Source organism: Sprattus sprattus (genome assembly GCF_963457725.1).
Source record: "Sprattus sprattus genome assembly, chromosome: 9".
Lineage (NCBI taxonomy): Eukaryota > Metazoa > Chordata > Actinopteri > Clupeiformes > Clupeidae > Sprattus > Sprattus sprattus.
Window position 1 is genome coordinate 22,809,709 of NC_137928.1, and position 26,361 is coordinate 22,836,069.

The following is a 26,361-nucleotide window of genomic DNA, read 5'->3' on the forward strand; positions in this document are numbered from 1 at the left end:
CCTCTCTGTCTCAGGCCTCTCTCTGACTCTGTCTCAGACCTCTCTCTGTCTCTGTCTCAGACCTCTCTGTCTCAGACCTCTCTGTCTCAGACCTCTCTCTGTCTCTGTCTCAGACCTCTCTGTCTCAGACCTCTCTCTCTCTCTGTCTCAGACCTCTCTCTGTCTCTGTCTCAGACCTCTCTGTCTCAGACCTCTCTCTCTGACTCTGTCTCAGACCTCTCTCTGACTCTGTCTCAGACACCTCTGTCTCTGTCTCAGACCTCTCTGTCTCAGACCTCTCTCTCTCTCTCTCTCTCTGTCTCAGACCTCTCTGTCTCTGTCTGAGGTCTCTCTCTGTCTCTGTCTCAGACCTCTCTGTCTCAGACCTCTCTGTCTCAGACCTCTCTCTCTCTCTGTCTCAGACCTCTCTGTCTCTGTCTGATGTCTCTCTCTGTCTCAGACCTCTCTCTCTCTCTGTCTCAGACCTCTCTGTCTCTGTCTGATGTCTCTCTGTCTCAGACCTCTCTCTCTCTCTGTCTCAGACCTCTCTGTCTCTGTCTGATGTCTCTCTCTGTCTCAGACCTCTCTCTCTCTCTGTCTCAGACCTCTCTGTCTCTGTCTGATGTCTCTCTCTGTCTCTGACCTCTCTGTCTGTCTCTGCCTGAGGTCTCTCTGTCTCTGTCTCAGACATTTCTCTGTCTTGCGTGACAGTCCACGCACCACTGGATATTATTGTGGGCTTTTGGGGATTGGGATTTTAATGCTGTTGACATGTTTCTCCTTCATGTATCAGAGGAGGGCATTGTTTGTGCCCATTGCCCAATGCCTGGCTCTCTGCCCGTGCTGATTGGCCAATGTTTTGGACGTGGGGGAGAGAGAGCGAGTGAGCTCTGCTGCCCAGGCAAGGGGGGGGGGGGGGGGGGATATCATCTGAGACATCAGTGCCAGTGAAGCCACTTCCTGGAATAGGCAGCTCTACCATGTGTGGAGTGACTCACCATGTGTCCCTTCCTGCGCACACACACACACACACACAAACACACACACACACACACACACACACATACACACACACACACACACACACACACACACACACACACACACACACACACACACCACACACACACACACACACACACACACACACACACACACACACACCGATCACCCTTCCTGTGCTGGGGGCATCCTGAGTCACACTCTCACTTACTGCAGGGTGCATTCTTTAAATGCGCAGCTTTTTTTATAGACAACCAGATCTAAACACACACACACACACACACACACACCCACACACACACACACACACATACACAAACTTGTGTACATAACAAAACATACCGACATGTTCATGAACTCACCCAAACAAACAGCACACTGTAAATATAACCTCCATTAAGGTCTTAAAAAAGTGGAACTTTAAACATCCCCCGCTGAGTGATTTCCAGGCAATTTGTCTTGCGCACAATTGAGTGTGCTTAAAGGAATGCAGTGCAGAAGAGACATCATTCACACAGTCATGTGTGCACTCACTGATATATTTATTCTAAAACAGATTCAAGCATTGTTTCTCTCTCCCTCTCTCTCTCTCTCTCTCTCTTTCTCACTCATGTACTCTCTCCATCTTGTTCTGGCTCTGGGAAATCTCCTGTTTGTTGAGGATTGTAGTGGCATTGCGTCATTTGTGTGCAGCAAGTTGTGTACATTTACTGTCTTTGTTTAAAGGGGAAAATAACTTCATACAAGTATGCACAATCTAAGACGAATCCCAGGAGTCTCATTCACAATGTCACATTTTGAGCTTGGTTGAAATATTTAATTTGAAACAGACCTGACTCTGTCAGGATAGCAGGATCGAAATAGAGTTGTTAAAATGACACCTCTGAATATTTGTTTGGAGACATGATTTTGGAAGCCTTTCTTGGAAGCTGTTAGAACAGAAACGTCTTGCCAAGTGCTTTTTTAATACCAGGAAATAGACTATATGTGTTGTGAGTCTGGTCTCAGTCTCCAAGCTCGACCCCTTTCAATCAGCATCTCCGTTCTCCCACCTGCGTTTAAAGGTGAACTCCAGCCACATGACGTTTCTGATATTTCCCCTGAAATGCGCCGTGATCATAGATAGTCACATCAGTAAAATCATGAATCATGGTGAGCCAGATCAGTTTTGGGAATTAATAATGCGTATACAGTATATGTGTAATCTTTACAAGTGTGCAAAACCGCCTGCTCGTCCACTCCGCTGTACTCCACATGGAGAGGCTCGTATTGCGCTTATCTCCCATTGCAGCAAACTCTCATATAATTTTTTCAATTATTTGAGTAACAAGGATTATTTTTATGATCAACTGTTAAAGCAGAAATTATTGTCTGAACATCTGAACATGCTTGTGTATTTGTCTCCTGATGAGGACACGTGGCATATGTAAGCTGTTACCTTACGGTCTTTTACCCCATAGTAGAGCACAAAGCATGCTGGACATTAGCCAGGGGTGTGGTTCTTTGTCTGTTCTGTTGTTCTGGTGTTTTGCTATTTTCATTTAGTTAGCCATGTTAGGTGTCTGCAGTTAATATTGTGTTCTGTTGCTTCATAGTGGTTATGAATCTACAGTGGTGGTTTCTATTCAGGTTGAGTGACCGGACTGTTTGCATCATAGGAAAGCTGTAAAATGTTGAAAAACATGTTGACTGTAGTATCACTGATATGGGTTTGCCAGTGAAAGTCCAGCATGTTCAGAATTTCACAACTTCTTACATGAGAGGGGAACCCCCAAATAGCCAAAAGAGCGTACAGAGTTCACTCAAACATGCACGCAAGTACGCACACACACACACCCTTGTACAGTCACTCATACTCAAACCTATTGCATGCACACATCCACAGACTATTGGCAGATGTTTGTCGTTAGGTTTCCGTCATGAGCAATTCTAACTATCATTGCTACGAGTGTGGGCCTTGCACACCATGTATGTTGTCATGGTGTGTCACGGCAAAGCCAGTTACAGCAACATCCTCTACCTACTCCACATATTCACAGTCACATGTTATTATTATTATTATTATTATTAGTATACATGTTACAGTAGGAAGGGTTGTGAACCTCTTCTGAAATGCATTGCAAATTTTCATTAATCTTCCGTCTGTGTGATTTATTTATGTGTGGAGAATGTCATGAGCGAGAAAGCACTCTACCGCTTTGGGAATAATGAAAATGGGAAGGAAATGAACCTAGTTCTGCACTTTATTGCCCCGGTTATGAACCATGACAGTACAAAATAATCTTAGCAAAGGAGAAAACCCACTCCCTCAAAAACGTCACATTTATATGGAAGCCATATTTATATGGAAATTAGTGTTTTCAGCAAGGCCTTCATCATTAGGTTTGGCAGCAGTTCTCCGGTGGGCCTGAAGCCCTGTCGAGCCTCTCCAGCATCTCATTCATAAAGCCTAAGCTTCCTGCTTCACAGACCCTCTTTCAGTAGCTTGTCACCGAGGCAAACCACAGGGAAAAGCCCAGATACAGTTTCACTAAATGCTTCTAGTTCAGGGGGAGGACAGATATACTGCTCCAACCATAGGGGAGCTAAGAGGGAGCTACCTTTCCCCAGACCCTGCAGTGACCCAGGCTAATGTCCCATCAGAGAGGGAGAGAGGGAGGATGAAACAGTGACAGGCCTGTGCATGCACCTACCCATAAACCCTCAGGTCATAGACAGTGTCCATGCCTCCTGAAGATCCAGCCTCAGCCTCAAAAGATAAAATGATTATGTGAGCAAGGTGAAAGTGACTAACTCTGACTTCCATATCTTCTGTGTGTGTTCCTTTTCTTTATCGCTCTCTCTCTCTCTCTCTCCCCTCTCTCTCTCTCTCTCTCCTCTCTCTATTTACCTTTCTGTACCTCTCTCTCTACCTCCCAATAGGACTTGGACAGTCTGCAGATCCATCTGGAGGAAGTTCGCTTCTTCGACCTGTTTGGCTACAGTGAGGAGGAGGGAGGTTGGCTCTGCTTCATGTGCAACAACCCAGAGAAGGCCACAGGTAAAGAACACACAAAATACTGCAGGAGAATAGAGAGGATCGCTAGCTCTTTAGCATATTTAGCTCTTCCCCTGGAGAACATATTTGTTTTGCTTTCTTTTCTTTTTCTTCTGTATATTTGCAAGCATTAATTTGTTTCTATGAGAAACAGACACAAACATGAAAAACATTATCCTGAAACAGGAGCACTGAAATGTAATCCCCATGTGTGGCTTCATTTGAAGCTATTTTTGTTGAGCCTTGTCCAAAGTTTGAAAGGTGAGAGTGCCTCAGATTCGTTCATTTAGAGTAGACTAACAACAAGACCAGAGACCATTTCATATCAGGCTTAATATCATGCAGTGCAATGAACCCTTGAAGTCTTTACTATTTGCAAAGTAATTATGAGTTATGTCTACCTGCAAGTGCGTTATGAAAGAATAACAGCACTACCTGATCTCTAAATGTTGGGGTGGTGGGTCATCCATTGCTGTCAGTCTCTACGAGGCCTGTAGTCACGTAGCACTAAATCTGGATACACCCTAGGGATGCACTCTGGCACAGACACACAGGGGCCAATGACAGTGTCAGAGACCATCCATCCCAGTGATTCATATGTATCAATGGAGCTCCATTATAATCATAGAGAATTCAAAGGGAGCTCTGTCTGATTTGACCTGTGGGCAGAGATCACAGGTGGAGGATGAGATTGTGTCATGGTAGTGTGTGTGTGTGTGTGTGTGTGTGTGTGTGTGTGTGTGTGTGTGTGTGTGTGTGTGTGTGTGTGTGTGTGTGTGTGTGTGTGTCTGTGTGTAGCATCAGGATACCAGATGCTGCAGATGCTTCCAGTTCTGAGGACTGATTGGAAAGCAGATATGAGTGAAGGCCCCTTCTCTTGCTCTCTGTGTGAGGTCTTTGTAAAACTGTCGTGGAACTCCAGTAGAGGCACATCAATTTTGAAACTGAGTAGAGCCCAACAACATTTTGGAAGTGGAGCAAGGGGTGAGGAGGTGGGGTGGTGTTTAGTTTATGATACAGAGGGTTGACGAACTTGTTATGTCATGTCTGGTTTCATTAAGCCAGCTTCATCTAACATGCATGTTACAGACCTTTACTCACAATAAAAGAGAGAAACCGTTTCAAAATACTAGCCCATGTACATTTTTTTGCTAAGCTAGGTAAGTTGCACATCAGCAATATTTTGCTATGAAATATAACACTATGCTTAAGCAGTGCAACTTAATCAGTTTTGCCTAGGTCATTTGCAAATAAGCATCACAATTAAAAGACAGGACAAATAGTTTGATTCGCTCTTGAGCCCCACTGAGTAGCATGGCTAGCTAGCCTCTTGAGCCGCAGCTTTAGCATAAAATTGGTTCAGGGACCTAATCCTAGTGTTGCACAACTGCTGTTGCGGACGATTTCCTCCCTTTCCTTTATTCCAATTATTCATCGTGACCATATAGATGTGCAGGAAGAAAATGTGTTTTGTTAAAACATGTTTACAAAGACATTTCACTGACTAAAATCAATGGAGGACATGGAGTTAGTCGTATCTGGGAGTTCGTCATATCTTTGTGATGGCGTGACTGTTTCTGATCTGATTGGTGTGAAGACACCTGTCTGGATTCCCTTCAACGGCATGAAATGTATGTGCGAGCCTCGGATACTGTAAAACGAGAGCCTTAGTTACGATATGACGTTGAAAAGCAACCCCGTCACCATATGGAATATAATGACGTGAAATGTTTCATTAGTATATATCACATGTGTGGTTGTTATAGAGATTTTCACGTCTTTTGTCACAACATTCTGAGGAAGTCTGACTTCCCCTAGCTTCCACTAGGAGCCGCCATTGTGGAACTCTAAGTTGTGTGTGTGTGTGTGTGTGTGTGTGTGTGTGTGTTCCTCCACATCGAGCCCCACCATCGTGAGTGGTGTTCCTTAATTGCATCTATTTTGGTTCACAGTCACCCTGAGAACACAGATGCTGGTCCTGGTGGTTTTGCTCTGTGTAACGATATACAGAATGTCCTTTTGTTTGCTCCCCCCGGGCGCAAGTTGTTTACCAACATCCAACATGGTTCAAACAGACTATTCGAAAATTAGTGTCCATGGCCAAAATGTGTTTTCTTTTTCCTCTCAAGCCTGTTAGTCTCATTTACAGGACTAACATTATGAGCTTGATGACAACATTTCCTTGTGAATCTGGAGTCCAGACTTCTTTTTTGTGTCTCCAAAGTTGCACCACTCACTCTGCTGAGCTCTGGTGGGTCTCCCAGTGACCATGTGCTGAACTGACTCTAAGCCATACCTCCTTAATAACCTCATTATTAGATCAGATTGCTGGAGATTTTTCAAAGGGATCCTGCCTCACTGTGTAACGGGTAGTTCCCCTCTGAGGACTGACCTCTTAACCCAGCACAGAGGTGGGTGAGTTTCAGTAGAAAGCCCTGGCGCTGGATACCATGTACTGGTTCTCAGTTGTGGTCTGATGGGGTCCTCCTAATGCCTACTGCTCTCTCCTGGGTATCCTAAGCCCTAGTGATGGATTTCCTCACATGTTATGAAAGCAGACACCACTGTGTGTGTGTTCTGCCACCATCTGCGGTGTGTTGCACTGCTGCCGGTGGGTTGAGAGTGTTATGGTAAAGGTAAGGTGAGCTGTGAGGTAAGTTCTGGATAAGTGGGCATGCTTCACTTCCACACTAAACATCTGTGGGTCTGTTTTTTGTCAGGTCCCAGTAGCTCTGTTCGCTACAGTAACTTTTTGACCCCTCACAAGTTTTTGGCTTTAGGGCATTTAGAAGTCAAACATTGAAGCAGTGTTCTCACTGTATTTGATATTTAGACCGGGAAGTAAACAGCATGAGTGTGGATTTATACTCAGCTAATTCACTGCTGTTCTGTAGCTTGTCATCTGGAAACACATGGTGCACATACACACATAAGGATAACCACACACACACACACACACACACACACACACACACACACAGGAACAAACACACATAAACACACACACACACACACACACACACACACACACACACAGAGACACACACACACACACACACACACACACACACACACGCACACACACAGACACAGACACAGACACAGACACAGGCTTAGTAGAAGGGCCTGCAATAAATTGGGTAGATTACATTACTCCTGTACCGTAAGCACAGACATGGGTTTATGTGGGTTTGAGTGGGCTGGGCTGTAGGCGCTGGGGTATAGCACAGTTTCGTCCTCTGAGAGAAGCCTATATTTGGAGATGTAATAGACTGCAGTCCATCACAGCCTGAGCTGAGAGGGCAGCTCCACTGCAAGGGGGCCTTGTGAAACATCTCCAGGGGCATTCATTATTTTCTTATCAGCCCATTGGCTTTCATCTCTAAATCGCTGGCAATCTTTTGGCTCAGCAAAGCACAGCTGATTTTCACAAATGAACTGGCAGAACACCAGGGTAAAGAACACTTAATGATAGTAATTACTGCACAAAGTAGCTCCATAAACCATTGAACCCGTTATAAATATTCTATAGAGAGACACATGTTTGTGTAATATTTTGTAGATGTGTGTGCTCTAGAGGTACATCATGTTAAGGCCGTATAAGTGTTAAGGCCCGTTGGCCACTGCCACTGCCAAAGATAATTATATTTACTGTAATACTATATTATATTTCTCAACTATATTTTTAAATATTGCTCTAGCTCATAACAATGGAACGTCCACAACGCACACTTTAACAATAACGCTCTGAAGAACAATATCATTGGGCATTACTTTCAGAGTGATTGTGCGAACAATAAAAAACTGACTGCCAATCAGAATACATTGAATTTGAAAGGCATCACATTAAAACATGAATTATATTTCTGTTAGTAAGTGTTGTTAGTCAGTGCATAAGCTCATATCGTTATAGTTTCAGTTGGCATTATAGTTTTTGTTGTTATATTTGTTCCCTTTAGGGACCTGTGTGTCTTTTTGCTAAATTAATAGCTCTCTGTCAGTAGCTGCACTCATGTATGTATGTAAGTATGTATTTATGTATGTTTGTGTTTGTGTGCGTGTGTGTGTGTGTGTGTGTGTGTGTGTGTGTGTGTGTGTGTGTGTGTGTGTGTGTGTGTGTGTGTGTGTGTGTGCATGTGCGGCATGTGTGTGTGAGAGAAAGAAAGAGAAACACATGTGTGTGAGGGTGTGAGTTGGTGCTAAAATGCTGAGAACTCACAGTTCTTCCAGTGCTGTACATCTGACAGAGTCCAGAACGACAGCACCGACCCTGCTGTACTTCGTGAGCGGATTAAGTTTCTCTGCGCCTGAACGCTGAGTGATCCGTGCAGCTGCACGTCCATCACTGTGCATTCAGTGAAGAGAGATGCTTCAGATAAGGCTGACAACGAGATGTCCCGCACCCCTGTGATCTCATTTCAGTCAGGAGTGCCATATCAAAGACGGGAATCATGAGAAATATCCCCATGAAATTGCTTTTATAATTAGACCCAGGCAGACCCAGCACAATCCCTGCCTGTTGCTCACATCCTCCTTCTCTGGTTTAGAGTTTTACACATTTTACACATCATGAGAAGACCACAGCTAATTTATCCATTGCACACATAAGCTCTGCAAACTGAACATAAGCATTGTGTCATTTTATGCGCGGTTTAATAAACGATGACCACATCCTGCCTTGAGTTGAAGTGTTTCAACTTCATGAACAAACCTGATGCGTGAAGAGGGAGGGAGAAAGGAACATCACAATGCAGCCGACGGAAATTTTATAGACACCGGAAATGAAATTACGCGGAAAACATGTAACAGCGGCCAAGGTGTGAATGAGAGGCCAATGAAAGCTACACAACAGGAGTTGCTCGTTAGACCCTGTGTGTGTGTGTGTGTGTGTGTGTGTGTGTGTGTGTGTGTGTGTGTGTGTGTGTGTGTGTGTATGCATGTGTGTGTGTGTCTTTCATTCTTTTAGAAATTGTTTCAACATTTTTCATCCCTATTTGGTGTGTGTGCCGGACCCCCAGCCTGACCATGGCAAAGCTAGTGGTGTCTTTAATGGGGTATGTGTAATGTTTTTACTGAGAAAGAGGCCCGGGCATAGAAAGTAGGCCTTGGAAGCTACTCGCCTAGCTTGGCGGGCACAGACCATGACAGAAGTCCTAATATATCTGTTTTTTCAATGTGTGTTTTTGTGTGCCATGGCGTTCAGTGTGTGTATTTGAATGCCACGGCATTTAACGAGGGAAGTTCCCTTGGGTTTTTCGTGTCTGTAGACAAATGAACGACAAACGCAAGCTCAAACCAAACAAAGGCAAAGAGTAACTGTCCCCCTAATCGAAAAAAAAATACAACAAGCAGTGATCCACACTGCCTCTAATTGTGTGCATGCCAAGAATCTGAATCCACTTTGACACACTGCATCTTAACACTATTCAGTTCAGCCAACACACATCCACAGTGCCAGTCCTCAGGAGCCAATCCCACAGCCTTTAGAAGAGCACTGTCCTCACTCAAGAGTATTTCCCAAGCTTTACTTTACCTTTACTGTAGGTTTTTTTTCTGGCAACAATGTTGGCACCTCAACACATAATGGACCCCACCTTCCACGACTGTTATTCAGGTGTAAAATCACATTTACCTCCCTGGGCTCTTGGTTCTCACAGTGGTAGTTTTACCAGGACAGTGTGTGTGAATGATACTTTTGCCTCTGAGTGTTTTTATTTACGTCATATCAGGCTGTATCTACAAAATAGGATGAGAACATTTAACAGTTAAGCATTAACAGAATTACTGTGATTCTGGATTCCCAGATGAGGATTAGTTATGCTTACAACCAGAAGCGTTTGTATATGGTAGGTACTGTGCTGGGAATTATTAGAGGGCTTTGCAAAGGATCTTCTGATTTTTCTTATGACTTAGCAAACATGTGCAACCCTTCACCTCAGCGTCTGAATCCATGGGAGAGCAAACGGCTTTACATCAACACAGAATATAATAATACCAGGTATAGTTTTTTTTTCCTGTCGTGTTCCTCATAGACTCTGTATCGAGTATAGGTCGCACATACTGGGTGAAGCCCATAAGGGTCAATACCTCCATGAATCACAAAAGAAAACATGCCTGCCTCAGCACAATTATGTTTTAAAAATACACATTAGTTTGTGCAACATATGGATGTGTCTGACAAGTTCAAACTTCATCACTCCCTCTTCACCCCACCACCACCCTCGGAATCCCCTTTGGATATGCTTGTTGATTTATAACAAGCTAGGTCCGTGCTGCCCCGAAACGAGCCCGCATGAAAATGCGCCTGCTTTCCATTTGATTTAAGGCCTTAAGCTTGTGTTTTGGAACGGTGACAAGTCAAGAGAAAACAGCCCGGGCACTGTTTTCATTTCTCTCGAGCTGAGTAAGGAAACGTTCAGTAGACCAGCGCTTCACCGGGAGGGCCCCCTGCATGGGTAGGGTGCTGCAGCAGGCCCATGCCGGGCATACTTTTGACCCAGGGTAGTGAGCAACCGCACACATACAGCAGTGCGCTAGCTGACGTAGACCAGCCCTGTTAAGTAAGCCATCAACTCAAGCCTAACTCAATCCTTTATAATAATTTTCATTTTGAAAAATGCTAAGAAGTGGGTAAGGTGCTAAAAGAGTCTATGAATATCATGACGTAGAGAAGTCCTAAACACCAGCATTGACGTTGTCATATACGCACACACACACACACACACCACTCACACTCCTATGAAGCCCCCAGGTGTTCTACTGTACACATTCACATATACCAATAAACAGTACTATACATAAAGTACATAAAGAGCAGATGGCAAAAAAATAGGATGGCTGCCTTCCAGTTAGAACCCCCTCTGTTCCAAGGTAAGATCTGTCTTGTGTAGGGCCAGCAAACACAAAATAATTAGCCACTATGCTAACTTAGATAATATAGGAATTTAGCATTCCTCACAGACATCAGTTTGTTTCTTAGTAAACTATGGATTTCCATACTGTGTCAGTGGTATCCTTTACATTGAAGGGCAGCCACTCTGTGCTGCTGGTGCCTTTGTCCGGAGCTCTTGTAATGTGTAGGTGGGACCTTTCTCTCTGTCCAGCTCCTCTCTGTGCTGGGCCAGTGCCACTCAGAGCCCATCAGACCCGTGGCAAGCTCTCCTGCTGAGTGTTCTGTTCCGTAACCTCAGGGGAGCCATTTCAGAGCAGAGCTTACTCGCTCTGTTTGGTAATGGTCAGCAAGCTCTCTCACTCCATTTATCTCGGTACTATCAAAGGGCCACAGATACATTTCTGCTTTACTCATTGCAGCAGCACCGGCGACAGGACAATGGGCCGCTTTGTGCCGTCCTGGATGGCCTGGGTCCCCGCTTCCTGTTTTACTGGCACTGTCCAACGTCCAGAGCAGCTCAGAGCTCAAGCTGCGCCGCGAGGTAGAGAGAGGAGGGGGGACCAGAGACCGCATTGTCTTATTCACTCAATCAGAACACACCACTGCAATGAATGTGATGTGTTGTGATGTGACCCCCCCCCACCCCCACCCCCCTCCTGCGTGCACCTCCGTTCACCCCTCTTGCTGTGTCTGTGAACCCACTCATCTTCAGACTGATTTCTTAGAGGGACACTTTCCCGTTGAGGTTCAGATGAGAGCGCACTGCTGGCTGCAGGTTGTTATTGTTGGGGGTCGGAGGGGGTGGCAGTGATTCGCTACAGGGTACGGTGACTCAGTTGAACCTGAATAGGTTGAGGGGGCAGATGAGCAAAACGCATTTGTAAGTGAGTTTCATTCCCTTACTCTTTTTAGCGACTCTGTACATTTTTATTGGTTCCCATGAGAATATATAACCAAATACCGATCTTTTTGTGTCTTCTTCTTTCAAAGTTGTAAACCAGGATGGCCAGCCACTTATTGAAGGCAAGTTGAAGGAGAAGCAGGTGCGCTGGAAGTTTATCAAACGCTGGAAAACGCGCTACTTCACCCTAGCCGGCAACCAGCTGCTGTTCCGCAAAGGCAAATCGGTAGGTATTCCCCCACAGAGAGGCTCCTCAAAAGATCATCTGGTTTTGCCCCCTTCTCTCTTCCAATGCTCCCATTCCATCTTCAATCTTTTTCTCCCCTCTTCCCAAAACCACCCTTGTCTATATTTGTTTGTTTTAACACTGTGCATACTGGTCATAATTGGATCATGATGAAATAGTGAGTGTAACAGCGGAAACTTCATCTTTTGATAAGGCACAACTTTCCCTTAGGGGATTCACTTGGCCCAAATGCAATAATGCTGGACCCAGTACAAAGCCTTGGGGGACACCCAAGGTCAACACATTCAGTGACAAATTGTGAGTCATTCTTCTCAAGTTCAACTGGATATCAATACTCAAAAGTAACTGAAAAAAAAGACTAAACAAAAACAATAAATGGAGCCTGTACACCCATTTTTATCAAATGCATTCCCACTTTATGGGCCATGTTTGAAGCTGACTTTCATTCTGGGATTGGTGTTCACTTGAATCTTAATGAGAGGAATATTCATTGTGCAAAACAGTCTTTGATGACAGCCACTGAGGGTTAACAAAAGAAGTCTGCTGAAGTCACCTATTCACCAGTGAGGTCTGAAACTGCCAAATACATTGAGAGTCAGCTCTTTGTGATAAAAAGCAGTTAATTTAATACCAGCCACAATGAAATTAGATCTATTATATTTCTCTTTTATATTTCCTTGCTTTTTTGTGCATCAGTCTTGTTTGGGAAACGTGTGACATGTTACTGTGATTGCCCTGAACAGAACCCATGTTGTGAAACTTAGTCACGAACAATCCTAGATTTAACCACTCTGCAGGGGCCTATTGACAGTGGACCAATAGATTTATTTTGCCCTCCATGCCAGCAGATTAAAAGAAAAAATATGACAAAAATTTTGTTTTTCTAAAGCAGGATTTGAGGTTTTGAGGTTTCTTTCATAAAAGGTAATTCAAACAGGATTTAAAAGATATTGCTACTCTGCCTTCTTCTAGCTGTGAGAAAACTTCAGATTTGACTGTCTCTTTGTTCTACAACATCTCTGCCCCCTGTTTCTCTGCCAGGTTGATCTGTGCACAATTTGCCACTCTTGTTAGCAGCGATTTGTTTTTTTATTGCACGAGCAGTGTGGCCTTGATGGTGCTATGTCTTTCATCTGCCGATTGCCCGTACTTTCCTCCACTTTGTACAGGAATGCCACACTCACTCCACAATGAGTGAGTGTCCTTTGTCTGTTTCCCGAGCATTCCTCGTAATTGGGACCAGACAATGTCCCTTGCCAAAGTACCTTCGGGCTTCTTGGCAAATCAGCAAAACCCATGTGTATTGTTCTCATCCAAAAAAGTGAGAGAGAATAAAAGAGTCACTGAGACAGCAAGACCCCTGAAATCCCACCCCCTCCACCCCCACCCCAAGCCCCAGCTTCCACAGTGGTACTGTGATGGCAGGCAGGCAGGCACACCAGCTAACCAAGACCAGACCCACCGTCGCAACTGCCAGGGGTAGTGAGGATGTGGGCAGGCCAGCAGAGACGCGAGGGGAAACCTCTGCCCCGGAACCTGATGGAAGGGAGGATATGGCTGCGGTCTCCTCCAACTCTCCACTTCCCTTTCTGTTTACCATTTCATTCCCTCCATCAGTCAGTCAGACAGATATATCCCCCTATGGAGAACCTCATTAAATACAGGAGGCTTACAGGCTTTGGGTTTTTCATTTCCTTTCTTTCTCAGGCCCATAATAGTGTGTGTGTGTGTGTGGGGGGGGGGGGGGGGGGGTCAAATCCATGATTCCAGAATAATGCGCAGAGTATGCATTACCTTTTAAGGACACAACTCTTACCAATGGTTATTCACCCAAGAGTTGGCAGTCGGTTCCTAACTGAAACGGTCTGTCAGTGGTTCTCCTGGAGACGCGTAGAGTCGTGATTGTTCCACTGATGTTCTCCTCTTTGTATTCTCCCTCCCCAATAGAAGGATGAGCTTGACGACAGCACCATCGAGCTGAGCAAAGTGCAGAGCGTGAAGGTGGTGGCCAAGAAGAGGCGTGACCGCGGCCTGCCCCGGGCCTTCGAGATCTTCACCGACAGCAAGAGCTACGTGCTGAAGGCCCAGGACGAGAAGCATGCTGAGGAGTGGCTACAGTGCATCAACGTGGCTGTGGCACAGGCCAAAGAGCGCGAGAACCGAGAAGCCACCACCTACCTATGACCACTACACCTCCACTTGCCAAGCTGTGCAGTTAAATGACCGAATGTTGTACCCCCTTGTTGGATATTACTGCTGTGAAACACTAATCTACTAACGCTAGGCAACTTCAGTGACTGTCCTCATCACACACAAAAATGATGCTATTTTTATCCTGAAATTACACAGTGTTTTTAAAAGGACACATCTACAATCACATGGAACTGACTTCATGACTAGGCACAGAAACCATATTAATCCCAGTGATCTATTACAGATGGCAAGGCTATAAGCTGTGTCCTGCAGTAAGACAATTATGGTATGGGATTTCATCTGAAGATGGGTGTTAAAAAGTGCCTTTTTGGGTCAGATGCAAACACAATACAGAACTCTGTTCTGTGGATAAATGCTTGGTTTTAGTAGCATTAGTGTGGGCATCTACGTCTTTTTAGACGTAAATACAGTATACTGTTTTATTGCACACACATACACTGTAGCTCTGTGTTTTTACTGGATGGCGTCCCTCATCCTTGGACTTCTGGAGCAATTGGTTCAACTTATCTGTGTTTTATGGTCTTGTATAGGCTTCAGAGAGTCTCTCTCGTGATTAAGGGGCTGACTTATTGGCCTAGGCTTCCCATTGTCCCCACGTTTATCAGTCAAGGAAAAGGGGCCTGTTGGGTTTGATGTGTGATGAGTGACAAAGTTCAATGGATTGAAAGTACCCTAGATGACAGCTCTGATGCCTGTACTCATACGTATGCTCATTGTTTCTCTGGATTATTACCATGGAACTGAAATCCTAAGAATAACAAAACTGTGCCAAGCAATTGAAGGATAATTCTAGAAGTTGACACATTCCCCCCCATGCCATTCTTCCTTTTCTTTCTTTTCCATTTTGCTTTCTGCCTCATAAAAGGAAATAATGAGCCGCACTGTAGGCTTTAAAGGAAGATTTCTGAGCTTTGCAGACTTGCTTTTGATCAGTATGTTTCAGGATCCTTTCCAAAACAATGTGGGTCTTAAAATGTCCAGTCTGGGTCCGACATTGCTCAATTGAGTCTCGGATGTTCCTCTGGTCCTGTTAACAGCTGGTCCAGAATATTCCTACCTTTGTAAGCAGCTCATGTTCCCCGTGTATATTTTGCTTTAGTTGACGCCATGATCCAGAAGGACCCTTCATGTTTCACATAGATTCGACACCCTCTCACACCTTGTTTCTGACCCACATCTATCGCTGGTTTCTCCATGGAGCAGAGCAAAATAACAGAACAACTCCCACCCAGATCCACTTTCCAGTATTCAAAATGTCTTTCAGCGCCATAGCAACTGTTGTTCTACAGCCCACACCTCTGGGCTTTTCATTTGACTTGAGCTCGGCAGTGTTAACTTTCATGCAGTGAGGTTGATTGACAGGATTCAGTGACCCTGTTTGTGGTGCTGGGTCCAGTGCTGCCCTGCTGCCCTGTAAGGGCATAATGCATTCCTCTTAAACAATGTTACAAAGCGTCATGAGTAAATGTTGAGCCAAACCTGTGTGTGTGTGTGTGTGTGTGTGTGTGTGTGTGTGTGTGTGTGTGTGTGTGTGTGTGTGTGTGTGAGAAAGAGAGAGAGAATTATTCCAAAAGCATTGAAAGGCAGCTGTGTAAATATCTATCCTGTGTCCTTGCGTTATGTTACACTTGTGAATCTCTCCTGTTACCCACATGGCTTTCTCTTTATCAGTTCATATGAATGTTTATACACTACTGTTAATTCGATGCTAACATTTTATGAATAAATGTTAGTCTTATACATTAGTACCATCAGCAATGTGTATAGTGCTTGTTCGATTAGATGAAGGAACTGTTCGCTGTGAAGAAGAGAGTAACTTTCATGGTGAATTGTATTTTTCTATATTTAAAGTGAATTATATTCTGTATTCATATTCTGTAAATAGATTTCAATATAGTGCATTTATAACCAAACATAGTATACAAACATTCTCATGTTTCTCATTTTAATTATCGCAAGTATTTATTTAGTGTGTACACTTAATATAATTCATTTTGTATCAATCTTAAAAGTGAATGTAGTCAAGTATTCAGATATTTTTGTGTCATTGTTCATCATCACTTTTTAATTTGTCTCTTTGAAAGCTGGACACCAAGTCGTCATCTTAATGTAATGAACTGAATGATGGTGGCATGTGTTTTACTTTTTATTTTCCAGCATGCATCACTCAAATGATGAGAGCTTATTGAATCCATATAATAAAAAGTATCATCATCAAAGGACCACCTTAACTGTTGTCACTCTCTTTACTGTGCCTATACATTGAAATGTTTGATGTTTGACATCCTTGCCTTTAAAGGTTCTAACTAATACAGTTTGGAAAGCATGTCTAGATTCATCAGTAGTCAGAAATTATTATTTTGTGAGAACTTTTAGAGCAGGTGGGGGAGTGTGTGTGTGTGTGGGGGGGGGGATCTGTATATGACACTGCCACAGACTATAAGGTTAAAGTGGTTTTGTGCTTAGTGATGGGAAATGGGATACATAATTTCCTGTCTGAAACATTCTGGGCATGAGATGTGATTAATGTTTTGGAATGAGAGACCAGAGAGATACAGTATTTCACTCCCTACTCTGTCATCAACATAAGTCTCTTTAAATGCAGCTGGTTTGATGAAAACCCATTGCCTTCAGGGCACTTGTTCAATGCATGTCAAATCTGTGTCAGGTGCACACATGAATAGGATCCATCTTTGTTCTTCCTAACAAGGGAAATGTGTATGACATTAACCGGCGGAAAACGCTTGTGAGAACATTTACTGGGAAAAGGTATCATTGTACTACAGTTCTGAAGTGCTGCAAAAAGTGCATGTAATGTAGGCGTGAGAGCGGTGTGTTTGGAAAGTGATACTGCAGGGGTGCCCCTGACTCCCTGACTACTTCAGCTGGACTCGGCCAGTGGAAGTGCATGTTTAGTCACACCCTGCAGTCTGAGGAGGCACTGACAGGACCATGAGGCAGGTCCAATCCCCCTTCCACATTTCGTTTGTGTGAAAGAACGGAGTGGTGCATGAAACATCTTCTGGATGGGCACTATTTTATTTTTATTTTTTAATACACACAAAATTTGCAAACGCATACGCGTAGCATAGCCTATACTAAGAGACAATTATGGCTCACATTCCACCACACGGGTACGCACACACATAGTCTGGGAAGTCCCGCCCCTCTTCTTCCGGCCAATTTGATTTTGCCTTCAGACTCAGTCTGGTGAGGCGGCTATACCAACTTAGTTCAGCATTGTACGGATCCTTGGAGCCATGTGATTGGGGATGTGTTTGCTTTATTACCGATCGTTGTATCGTTGTATAGTATCGTTGGTCTGATTGGTTAAAGGAGTGTCCAATTACGTGTCTGAAGTGGACCTCCATTGAGTAGTTCGCCAGACTAACTGAGCGAATGAAATGCAGTGAAGGGGCGGGGAATTCCCAGACAAGCACACACACACACACACACACACACACAAAAACACACATACCAGTTGAACAAGATACCATGTAGGCTGCTAGTAACGATATATTGGATTCTTATTCCTGACTAGCCCATTTAGTGAGCCAAAATGCAAGGTTGCTAGGATAGTAGCTACCTAGCCTGTCCACACGTAGGCTAATTGGCCTACTTTGAACATTAACTGATGATACGTTATGGTCAAGAAATGGCTGTTTATATCACAGTTAATAACCCAGTTATCCATAATCTTGATTAGATCAATCTCTCTATCAAACACTAAGGGAAAACAAAGGAACAAAACTTGATTGTTACCTGTCCTCTCCTCCGCACGTCTGGGCCAAAACTTGTGCTGTGCCTTGCCTAGGCAGTAATATGCTTCTACGACTGCAGTTACAGACTTGTTAACCTTATAGTTCTCGTCGGTAGGTGTGTGCCGGTGTTGTACCCGATTCAGCCCCCCCGTCAGAATATGCCCCCTCTTGACGCACCACTCGCTTGATCGGAAAGGAAAGCAAACGCAGGGAAAAATGCTATACTACGATTTCATTATTTGTGAAAGAGATGGAAGAGAAGAACACAAGTGATTACAGTCTTTAGAACTGTTCTAAAGAGTACAAACAACCGATGTTTTTCTTCCAAAAACCTCGGATAATAGCGAACGCAAAAGAACACCTTTTTGTTCTGTGGAAATATATAGCCTACCCCAGCCATGACTACAAAATGAATTAATGTAATTTTGAATGAGCAAGTTGAATGAATTTGACACGGTGTTTCACAATACTAAATAACGAAATGCAGTTTAGTATCTAACAGGAAGTGCAAATAAGCAGAAAGTGCAGAATATATGCATATGAATGGCAGTGGTATACATAATGAGATAGTATAAGATACAGTATGATACAGTACTCTGCTTACTCATACTAGTCCCATGTCTGTACTCTGAAAAGCATTTGATGATCGGATCAACAGAATTCTTTTTAAGGGGGGGGTGCATATCACGACAGGCCTATTTTCACAACAGGCAGAATAAGCCCCCCCCTGTTCAATTCTACTAGGAAGGTGTCACATGCATGAAACTCACTGTGCTTACTCATACTAGTCCCATGTCTGTACTCTGAAAAGCATTTGATGATCGGATCAACAGAATTATTTTAAAGGGGGGGGGTGCATATCACGACAGGCCTATTTTCACCCCAGTCAGAATAAGCCCCCCCTGCTCAATTCTACTAGGAAGGTGGCACATGCATGAAACTCACTGTGCTTACTCATACTAGTCCCATGTCTGTACTCTGAAAAGCATATGATCGGAATGATCGGATCAACATAATTCTTTTAAGGGGGGGGGGGGGGGGGGGTGCATATCACGACAGGCCTCCCCCCTCCCCCCCAGAATTTAGAATTCTGTTGACCCCAACATCAAATGCTTTTCAGAGTACAGACATGGGACTAGTATGAGTAAGCACAGTGAGTTTCATGCATGTGACACCTTCCTAGTAGAATTGAACAGGGGGGGGGGGGCTTTTTCTACCTGTTGTGAAAATAGGCCTGTCGTGATATGCACCCCCCCCCTTTAAAATAATTCTGTTGATCCGATCATCAAATGCTTTTCAGAGTACAGACATGGGACTAGTATGAGTAAGCAGAGTACTGTATCATACTGTATCTTACTGTATCCCCCCCCACCCCCCCCCCCCCTTTAAAAGAATTCTGTTGATCCGATCATCAAATACTTTTCAGAGTACAGACATGGGACTAGTATGAGTAAGCACAGTGAGTTTCATGCATGTGACACCTTCCTAGTAGAATTGAACAGGGGGGGGGGCTTATTCTGACTGGTGTGAAAATAGGCCTGTCGTGATATGCACCCCCCCCCCCTTTAAAAGAATTCTGTTGATCCGATCATCAAATGCTTTTCAGAGTACAGACATGGGACTAGTATGAGTAAGCAGAGTACTGTATCATACTGCATCTTATACTATCTCATTATGTATACCACTGCCATTCATATGCATATATTCTGCACTTTCTGCTTATTTGCACTTCCTAGATACTAAACTGCATTTCGTTATTTAGTCTTGTGAAACACCTTGTCAAATTCATTCAACTTGCTCATTCAAAATTACATTAATTCATTTTGTAGTCATGGCTGGGGTAGGCTATATATTTCCACAGAACAAAAAGGTGTTCTTTTGCGTTCGCTATTATCCGAGGTTTTTGGGAGAAAAACATCGGTTGTTTGTACTCTTTAGAACAGTTCTAAAGACTGTAATCACTTGTGTTCTTCTCTTCCATCTCTTTCACAAATAATGAAATCGTAGTATAGTATTTTTCCCTGCGTTTGTTTAGGAGAACTGCTTTCCTTTCCGATCAAGCGAGTGGTGCGTCAAGAGGGGGTATATTCTGACGGGAGGCTGAATCGGGTACAACACCTGAAAGCAATTTAAAAAAAAAGATGGCGGACCAAACTCCGTAGATGGTGGTATTTGTAGCCTACATACAAGTTGTTTGATGACTTTTCTTTTGCTTAGATTTTTACAGAGAAATAGACTGCAATGTAAAGTTAGACGTTACCGAGAAATACATGTAGATGTGATGTAAATGTAAAAACCCCGTTATTGTAACTGAAAAATACGTCTGAGGGGATTTGTGAGGTGTCTGAGGCAGTTATCTAACGTTAGCAGCCCTGTGTGGCAACGCAGTTTCTTCTACGGACTTGTGAACTTTCATAGTTCTCCGTCGGTTGGTCGGTGTCGCAAAGCAATTCATCTCCGTATTTGTATTTGTACCTACAAGTTGTTTGTTTGACTGTTCTTTGTTTAGATTTTTCCTAATGTTAGGGGCTTTAGGCTTTAGGCCAAAATTTTGTGTTGAGTCCGTGAGCGTGCTGCCACTGAAAGAATGTGTGTGTTTGTGATTGCCTGCGTGCATATTTATGTGCCCACACATGCATTTGTGTGTGTATTGCGCCTGTGTATTGGGTGGGCATGTGGTGTAGGTGAAGATGCAGACGTTAGCTGAGCTCCTGTCCAAATGGAGAGGCTTAGAGGCCTGATATGGCCGCTGCTTCTGCTGCGTGTGCTCCTCTCCTGTGGGCTTCTCCTCAGCCGCGCTGAAAGCTCCTCTCAGCACCACGCTCAGTGCTGCCTTTACTCCTCCCATTGAGCCCACACGTGGAACGAGCAGGAGCACATTGTCCCAGCAACAGTACAGGAGACTGGACTGAACGAGCCACGCCACTGGCGTCAGTGTTCCTGCACTCACCAAGACCAAACAGTCTGTTGTTTTGGGTGGGATTCCCATCTGTTGAGATTGGACCCAGAGGTCTGTCCTTCACAAAGGTTAGAGGTCTGGATGTCTGAGGTCTGCTTGTGAATCACGCTGTCACCGCTTGCCTCACACAAGTGCCTCTTTGCGGGGGTGTCGTCTGACCTAAAGCTACTGCTATTTAGTGCTTTTGGCTGCTCCGCTTGTCTCTAGTGCTGTTCTTTCTGGTCCATCGCGTTTTGTTTCTCGTGACGCAGAGAGAGAGACACAGTCACTACGGAGGAAGATCAGATAAATCTTCACCAGTCTGAACGGAACCCATGCAAGCAAACGTTATGCCGATTTCATTCTTAGGACTTTAGGTCATGAAAACTGGTCTTTCAGACATTAAGAGTCCACCAACATGTGTGTTGTGTTAACGTGTAAAAGGCTTGAATAGGCTTTGACGGCTGGTAATATGATCATAATACATAACACAGTTCAAAGTCCAAGTTTGTAAAACATATATTTTAATGAATACTTTAAAACTGGCAGTTCAAAGACATTAACATGCCTAAATGGTTAATTTCTCTCCTAGCACACAGTTTTGGCAAGCATGATGTTTATAAGTACAAAATTCCACTGGATTTTAAAGTCTGCAGACCGAATCTAGTGTGTTCGGTAGATTTTGTAATGTCCGGATTTTGATGATCTAGTTGGATTCTCACATATCCTAGTGTGGTAAATAATGAAGTCATAGAACAGTGGCTCAGTTATCTGATTTTCATAATTCAAGTTCATGTTCTCTCACAATTTCCAAGGTAAACAATTTAAGATGTCCAGAGAGAGGATACAAGTCAAACGACCACATCAAATCACGACTGCGTTGATATTTAAGAGAGTGCGATTAAAGATCAAACAAAAGGACCATATGTCAATAAACACTGATAATCATCTACATCCAGAATTGAAATTAAACAAATGCAATGCACTGTCTGGAATGCTTCTCAAACGTCTAGAGTCTGTGGACGAAAAGCTTTTGGTTGTGGTTTTTCCCCTCATCTGTCTATTCTAGCTCGTCCTCAATTTAATCTCTCCGGCCCATTAATGCACAGTCATTCCTCCTCAGAATTCCTCCGCAGCAGGATTGAAAGAGCTGCGCTGCGTCTGTGGAGGAGGAGACAGGGGGAATTAGAGAGAGCCCGATGGGAAGGGTTGCAAAAGGACCTGTGTAGACTTTCACACACACACAAAAAAAAGCGGAGAGAGATAGAAGGTAACTGAAAGGCCTTTGATTGAGGCGGCATAAAAGCAATAATGCTTCGGAAAATTTAGAGAGTAAAATGGAAAGAGATGGGGGGGGGGGGGGGGGGGGTGTGTGTGTAGGGGGTGGGGGGGTGGGGGTGGTATGTGTTTTAAGGCCCCTTTTTCTAAAGAAACAGCATGTGTTTTCAATTCCTTCTCCTGGCTGTTAGTCTCTGGGAGGCTCAATGCTTGTCCCTTAATTACACCAAATTTGGCTCTAATAAGCATCTCCTTATAACGATGTTTATACCTGTACAGTCATGTAGCTCACAGGGGAAAGAGTCAGGGGTTAAACAGCGCATGTCTTTACTGTACGCTCAAGATGGAACTCATTATTAAAGCAATAACAAAACTACATACTCTGAGTCTCATGCGAACACACTCACACATACTCACACATACTCTCTCTCTCACACACACACATACACACACACTCACACATACACACACACACCGACACACACACACACACACACAAATACTCACACACATTCTCTCTCTTTTTCTCACTCTCTCTCAAACATACACACACACACTGACTCTCTTTCAAACACATACACACACTCTCACTAAACTACAAACACACAACACACACACACACACACACACACATACTCTCTCTCTTTTTGTCACTCTCTCTCAAACATACACGCAGACACGCAGACACTCTCTCAAACATTCACACACACACACTCTCTCACTCAACTACAAACACACGCAGACACTCTCTCTCAAACATTCACACACACACACACTCTCTCTCACTCAACTACAAACACACACATACTCTCTCTCTCTCTTTTTCCCACTCTCTCTCAAACACACACACACACACACACACACACACACACACACTCTCTCTCTCTTTTTCTCACTTTCTTTCAGACACACACACAAACACACTCTCTCTCTTATTCTCACTTTCTCTCAGACACACACACACACACACACTCTGACGCTCTTTGCCCTTGTGGAAAGTGTGTAGGAATGCTTTGTGGAGGGCAGTGTTCTTCAGCTCTCTCACGTGCCAGTAAAGCACCTCATCAGTGCCTGCCTCTGCCTCTGCCTCTGCCTCTGCCTCTGCCTCTGCCTCTGCCTCTGCCTCTGCCTCTGCCTCTGCCTCTGCCTCTCTGCCCAGCGCTATCACAGCACAGCACCAGACCCCTCGTCAGATATACATTTCACACGTGTCCAGGGGGGGATACTTACACATTTATTGCTCTTGCTAGTCCTATAAATCCCCTCCAAAAAACTGCATGCAGACGCAGTGCACTTTTGCCTGTTTTGATTAATGGAGGCTGGTTGGTGTTTTAGTTCCCTTGGACATACGGCCAAAGTGTGCCCTGATCGGCATCAGGCCTACGTGTCTCCCTGAGTCATTAACAATGTGATATACTGCATCTGAAAAGATCGGTACAATTCCATACATAGTGCTTAGTGACAGGGAGTTCAACTTTCCCCTTTCTAATTGTTTTTTCTCAGTTTACGCTGCAACAAATTTGGCAGGCTTAGTCTTAGTCCCTTTGGTGCAGTGGTCACATTTATTTCAGGGAAACTTAATGAACCATTTTGACAAGGATTAAGCTCTCTTTCCCTCTCCGTGCATCAAGCCATAGGGGGAGCCTTGCTCAGTCTTGTTGGCTATGTAAATCTAGAGGGTTTTTCAAATGGCCAACAAGGGAGGTTTAAATCTGGTGAACTTTGACCCTGAACATGTTGAACATGACAGAAGTTATTTAATTTGACTGATCTAAAGTCTACATTTTTGCTGGAGAAGAGTCAGGTTGCTATTATAAGGAAACATACCTAAACTAAATGACGAACGAACGAAATGTTATACACAACTTGTGTTTAAATGTACTTTTATATCTTGTCTGAAAATGCTGTAGAAGATCTGAAAAAAGAAAACACTGCACTAAGGTATGCTGTTCCACAGCTTAGTAGTAAAGTGGGCTCCATTGCTGGCTGATGCAGTTGTGGTCAACGTTTTTTCTTTTTTTTAAATGTACATTCCACTCAAAGGACAATTTGAGCGAGACACAGAGTGAAGGAGGAAACGTTTAGTTACAGAGCCTCCTTGTGGCCTGCATGACGTCCTTCAGAGGCTAGATAAGGACACATCGCCCTCAAGTGGAAGTTTTTGTCTCTGTTCACTCGGCCTACAGAAAAAGTCTTTGTCCAAGCACAGGGATGCACGCGTTGGGTGTCCTGGTGTGGACAGCCTTTATTAGACTCATAATGGAATCATTATTAGAACCTCTGCATCTGCCAGTAGTCTGTTTAGGAGAGGATTGTCACGCATGAAAAATGAAAGACAGGGACTGAGAAATCATGGTGGGCGTAATGTCACAGCTCATTTTATAATTATGGGATTGCTCAGAGAAAGTTAAGCACGGCATGCCAAGGTGTTTATGACACTGCGTCATTTCCACTGTGATTTCATAACTTTACTGCATTACATAATGCCGAGAGGACTTCTACAGTGACTCATCAAATGAAAGCACATGCCGCACCATGACATCTCTTCTAGGCTCCCTTACCAGTGTTATAAGACAGGATGTCGTTATCAGGATAAACACCATAACATACAACAGCAGGGTAGTTACCAGTGGGCCTATGATATGGATGCCATGGATGAAAACATTCAAATAACAGTAAGTTAGGTTCTCTTGGCAAAAGGTTTGTTTTGCATGGAAGCTCATTTCTACTAGAGGGAATTTTACTCTTAATTAGTTTCGTCGGTTTATTCAATTGGCAGCATTGAATAAATATTTCTTTCAAACATGTTTATTTTATTTATGGGTAAATATAATTTAATGGTGTGAGGACATTGCATGGGAGAATACATTGAGGTCATTCATTGGAGACTTCAAAGAGGTGGGAGATAAACTGATACATGCACTCCTAGGAGAACCACAAACCATTCTAAATCAATCTAAAATGCATTAAAGAAAAAAAGGAACAGTTCCAAAGTGCCAAGGCTGCTATCTCTCACCACACACACCATCTTTCACAAGAGACAAGTATTTACATTTGTGTTTAGGTACTTGTTAGATATTTTTATCCATACTGTCCAAGTGAGGTATAATATAAGCAAATAGCAGAATGAGGAATAAAACCTGGAAAGCAGCACGGCATACATCTAATCTTCACTGACATCAATGTTGAATTTCCCACTGCATGGGGAAACTGCATGATTGTGAAACTGGTCATATATCTTCAGTGAATGCAGGTAACTAATATTTCTAACCTACTTTGAGTAAGATCCCAGTTTAACACTGATCCTGTGTTGTGTGGGTCTGGCTGGCCATTATGGCATGTATTTTAGGCAGAGAGAAGGAGATGTGACTGGTGGCCCAATGCTGTCACTTGTCTATGCCATTATATACTGAGGGATTGCCCTGCCAGGTAGGCAACAGAGAGCAGTTGTTGGAATACATATTTGTATTATGTGTAGGCTAGTAGCAGGTGAGAAAAGAGAGGAGCAGAGTTACTGGCCAGGAATCAGATGGTTGCAGTGGCCACCCACACATAGGTGACAAGTAGGTGTCAGAGCATATATACCATGCTGAGCAGGTGTCACAGCATATATACCATGTTGAGCAGGGCTCACAGCATAGATACTGCACTGATCTGCTGGCAGGATATGAACAGGCATTTGTGTCGCTGCAGCTTAAAGCATAAGATGCCCTCCCCTCTCTCTCTCTCTCTCGCTCTCTCTCTCTCTCTCTCTCTCTCTCTCTCTCTCTCTCCTTCTGTTGCTCACTTTTCTCCTCCCTTCATCAGCTCTCTGTCTTTCCTTTGCGACCATACAATCAGCACAGCACATGACTAACAACTCAAACCCTCTTGCTATAGCAACCACTTGAGAAGACAGAAACACCATGGGCATGGTATTTAAAGTGTGGGACAGACTGGAGTTCATTTTATGACATGGGGATGCAGGACTTCAGACTCTGAAGAGAGATGCTTCATACCGTGTATTCATCAACATCACCAGGTAAACGTTCATGCATCTTACCCATGTACTGAGCAGGCTGGTGATAGGATGAGGCTCGAAGTAGAAAGCAGTCCAAACTCAAGCTGTGGTT

The 26,361-nt window shown here is 43.8% G+C and overlaps 1 protein-coding gene across 2 annotated transcripts in view; it reads left to right on the forward strand.

Moving 5' to 3' along the window:
• Positions 1–14,242, forward strand: part of veph1 (ventricular zone expressed PH domain-containing 1) — a gene marked incomplete at both ends in the record, with an annotated part of 57,276 nt that extends 43,034 nt beyond the window's left edge. For both annotated transcript variants that reach the window (XM_080844750.1, XM_080844751.1), the window contains 3 exons: positions 3,904–4,021; positions 11,901–12,037; positions 14,006–14,242. In XM_080844750.1, coding sequence (XP_080700876.1) covers positions 3,904–4,021; positions 11,901–12,037; positions 14,006–14,242 — 492 coding nt within the window. The remainder of the gene's footprint in view (positions 1–3,903; positions 4,022–11,900; positions 12,038–14,005) is intronic.
• Positions 14,243–26,361: the final 12,119 nt, after the last annotated feature.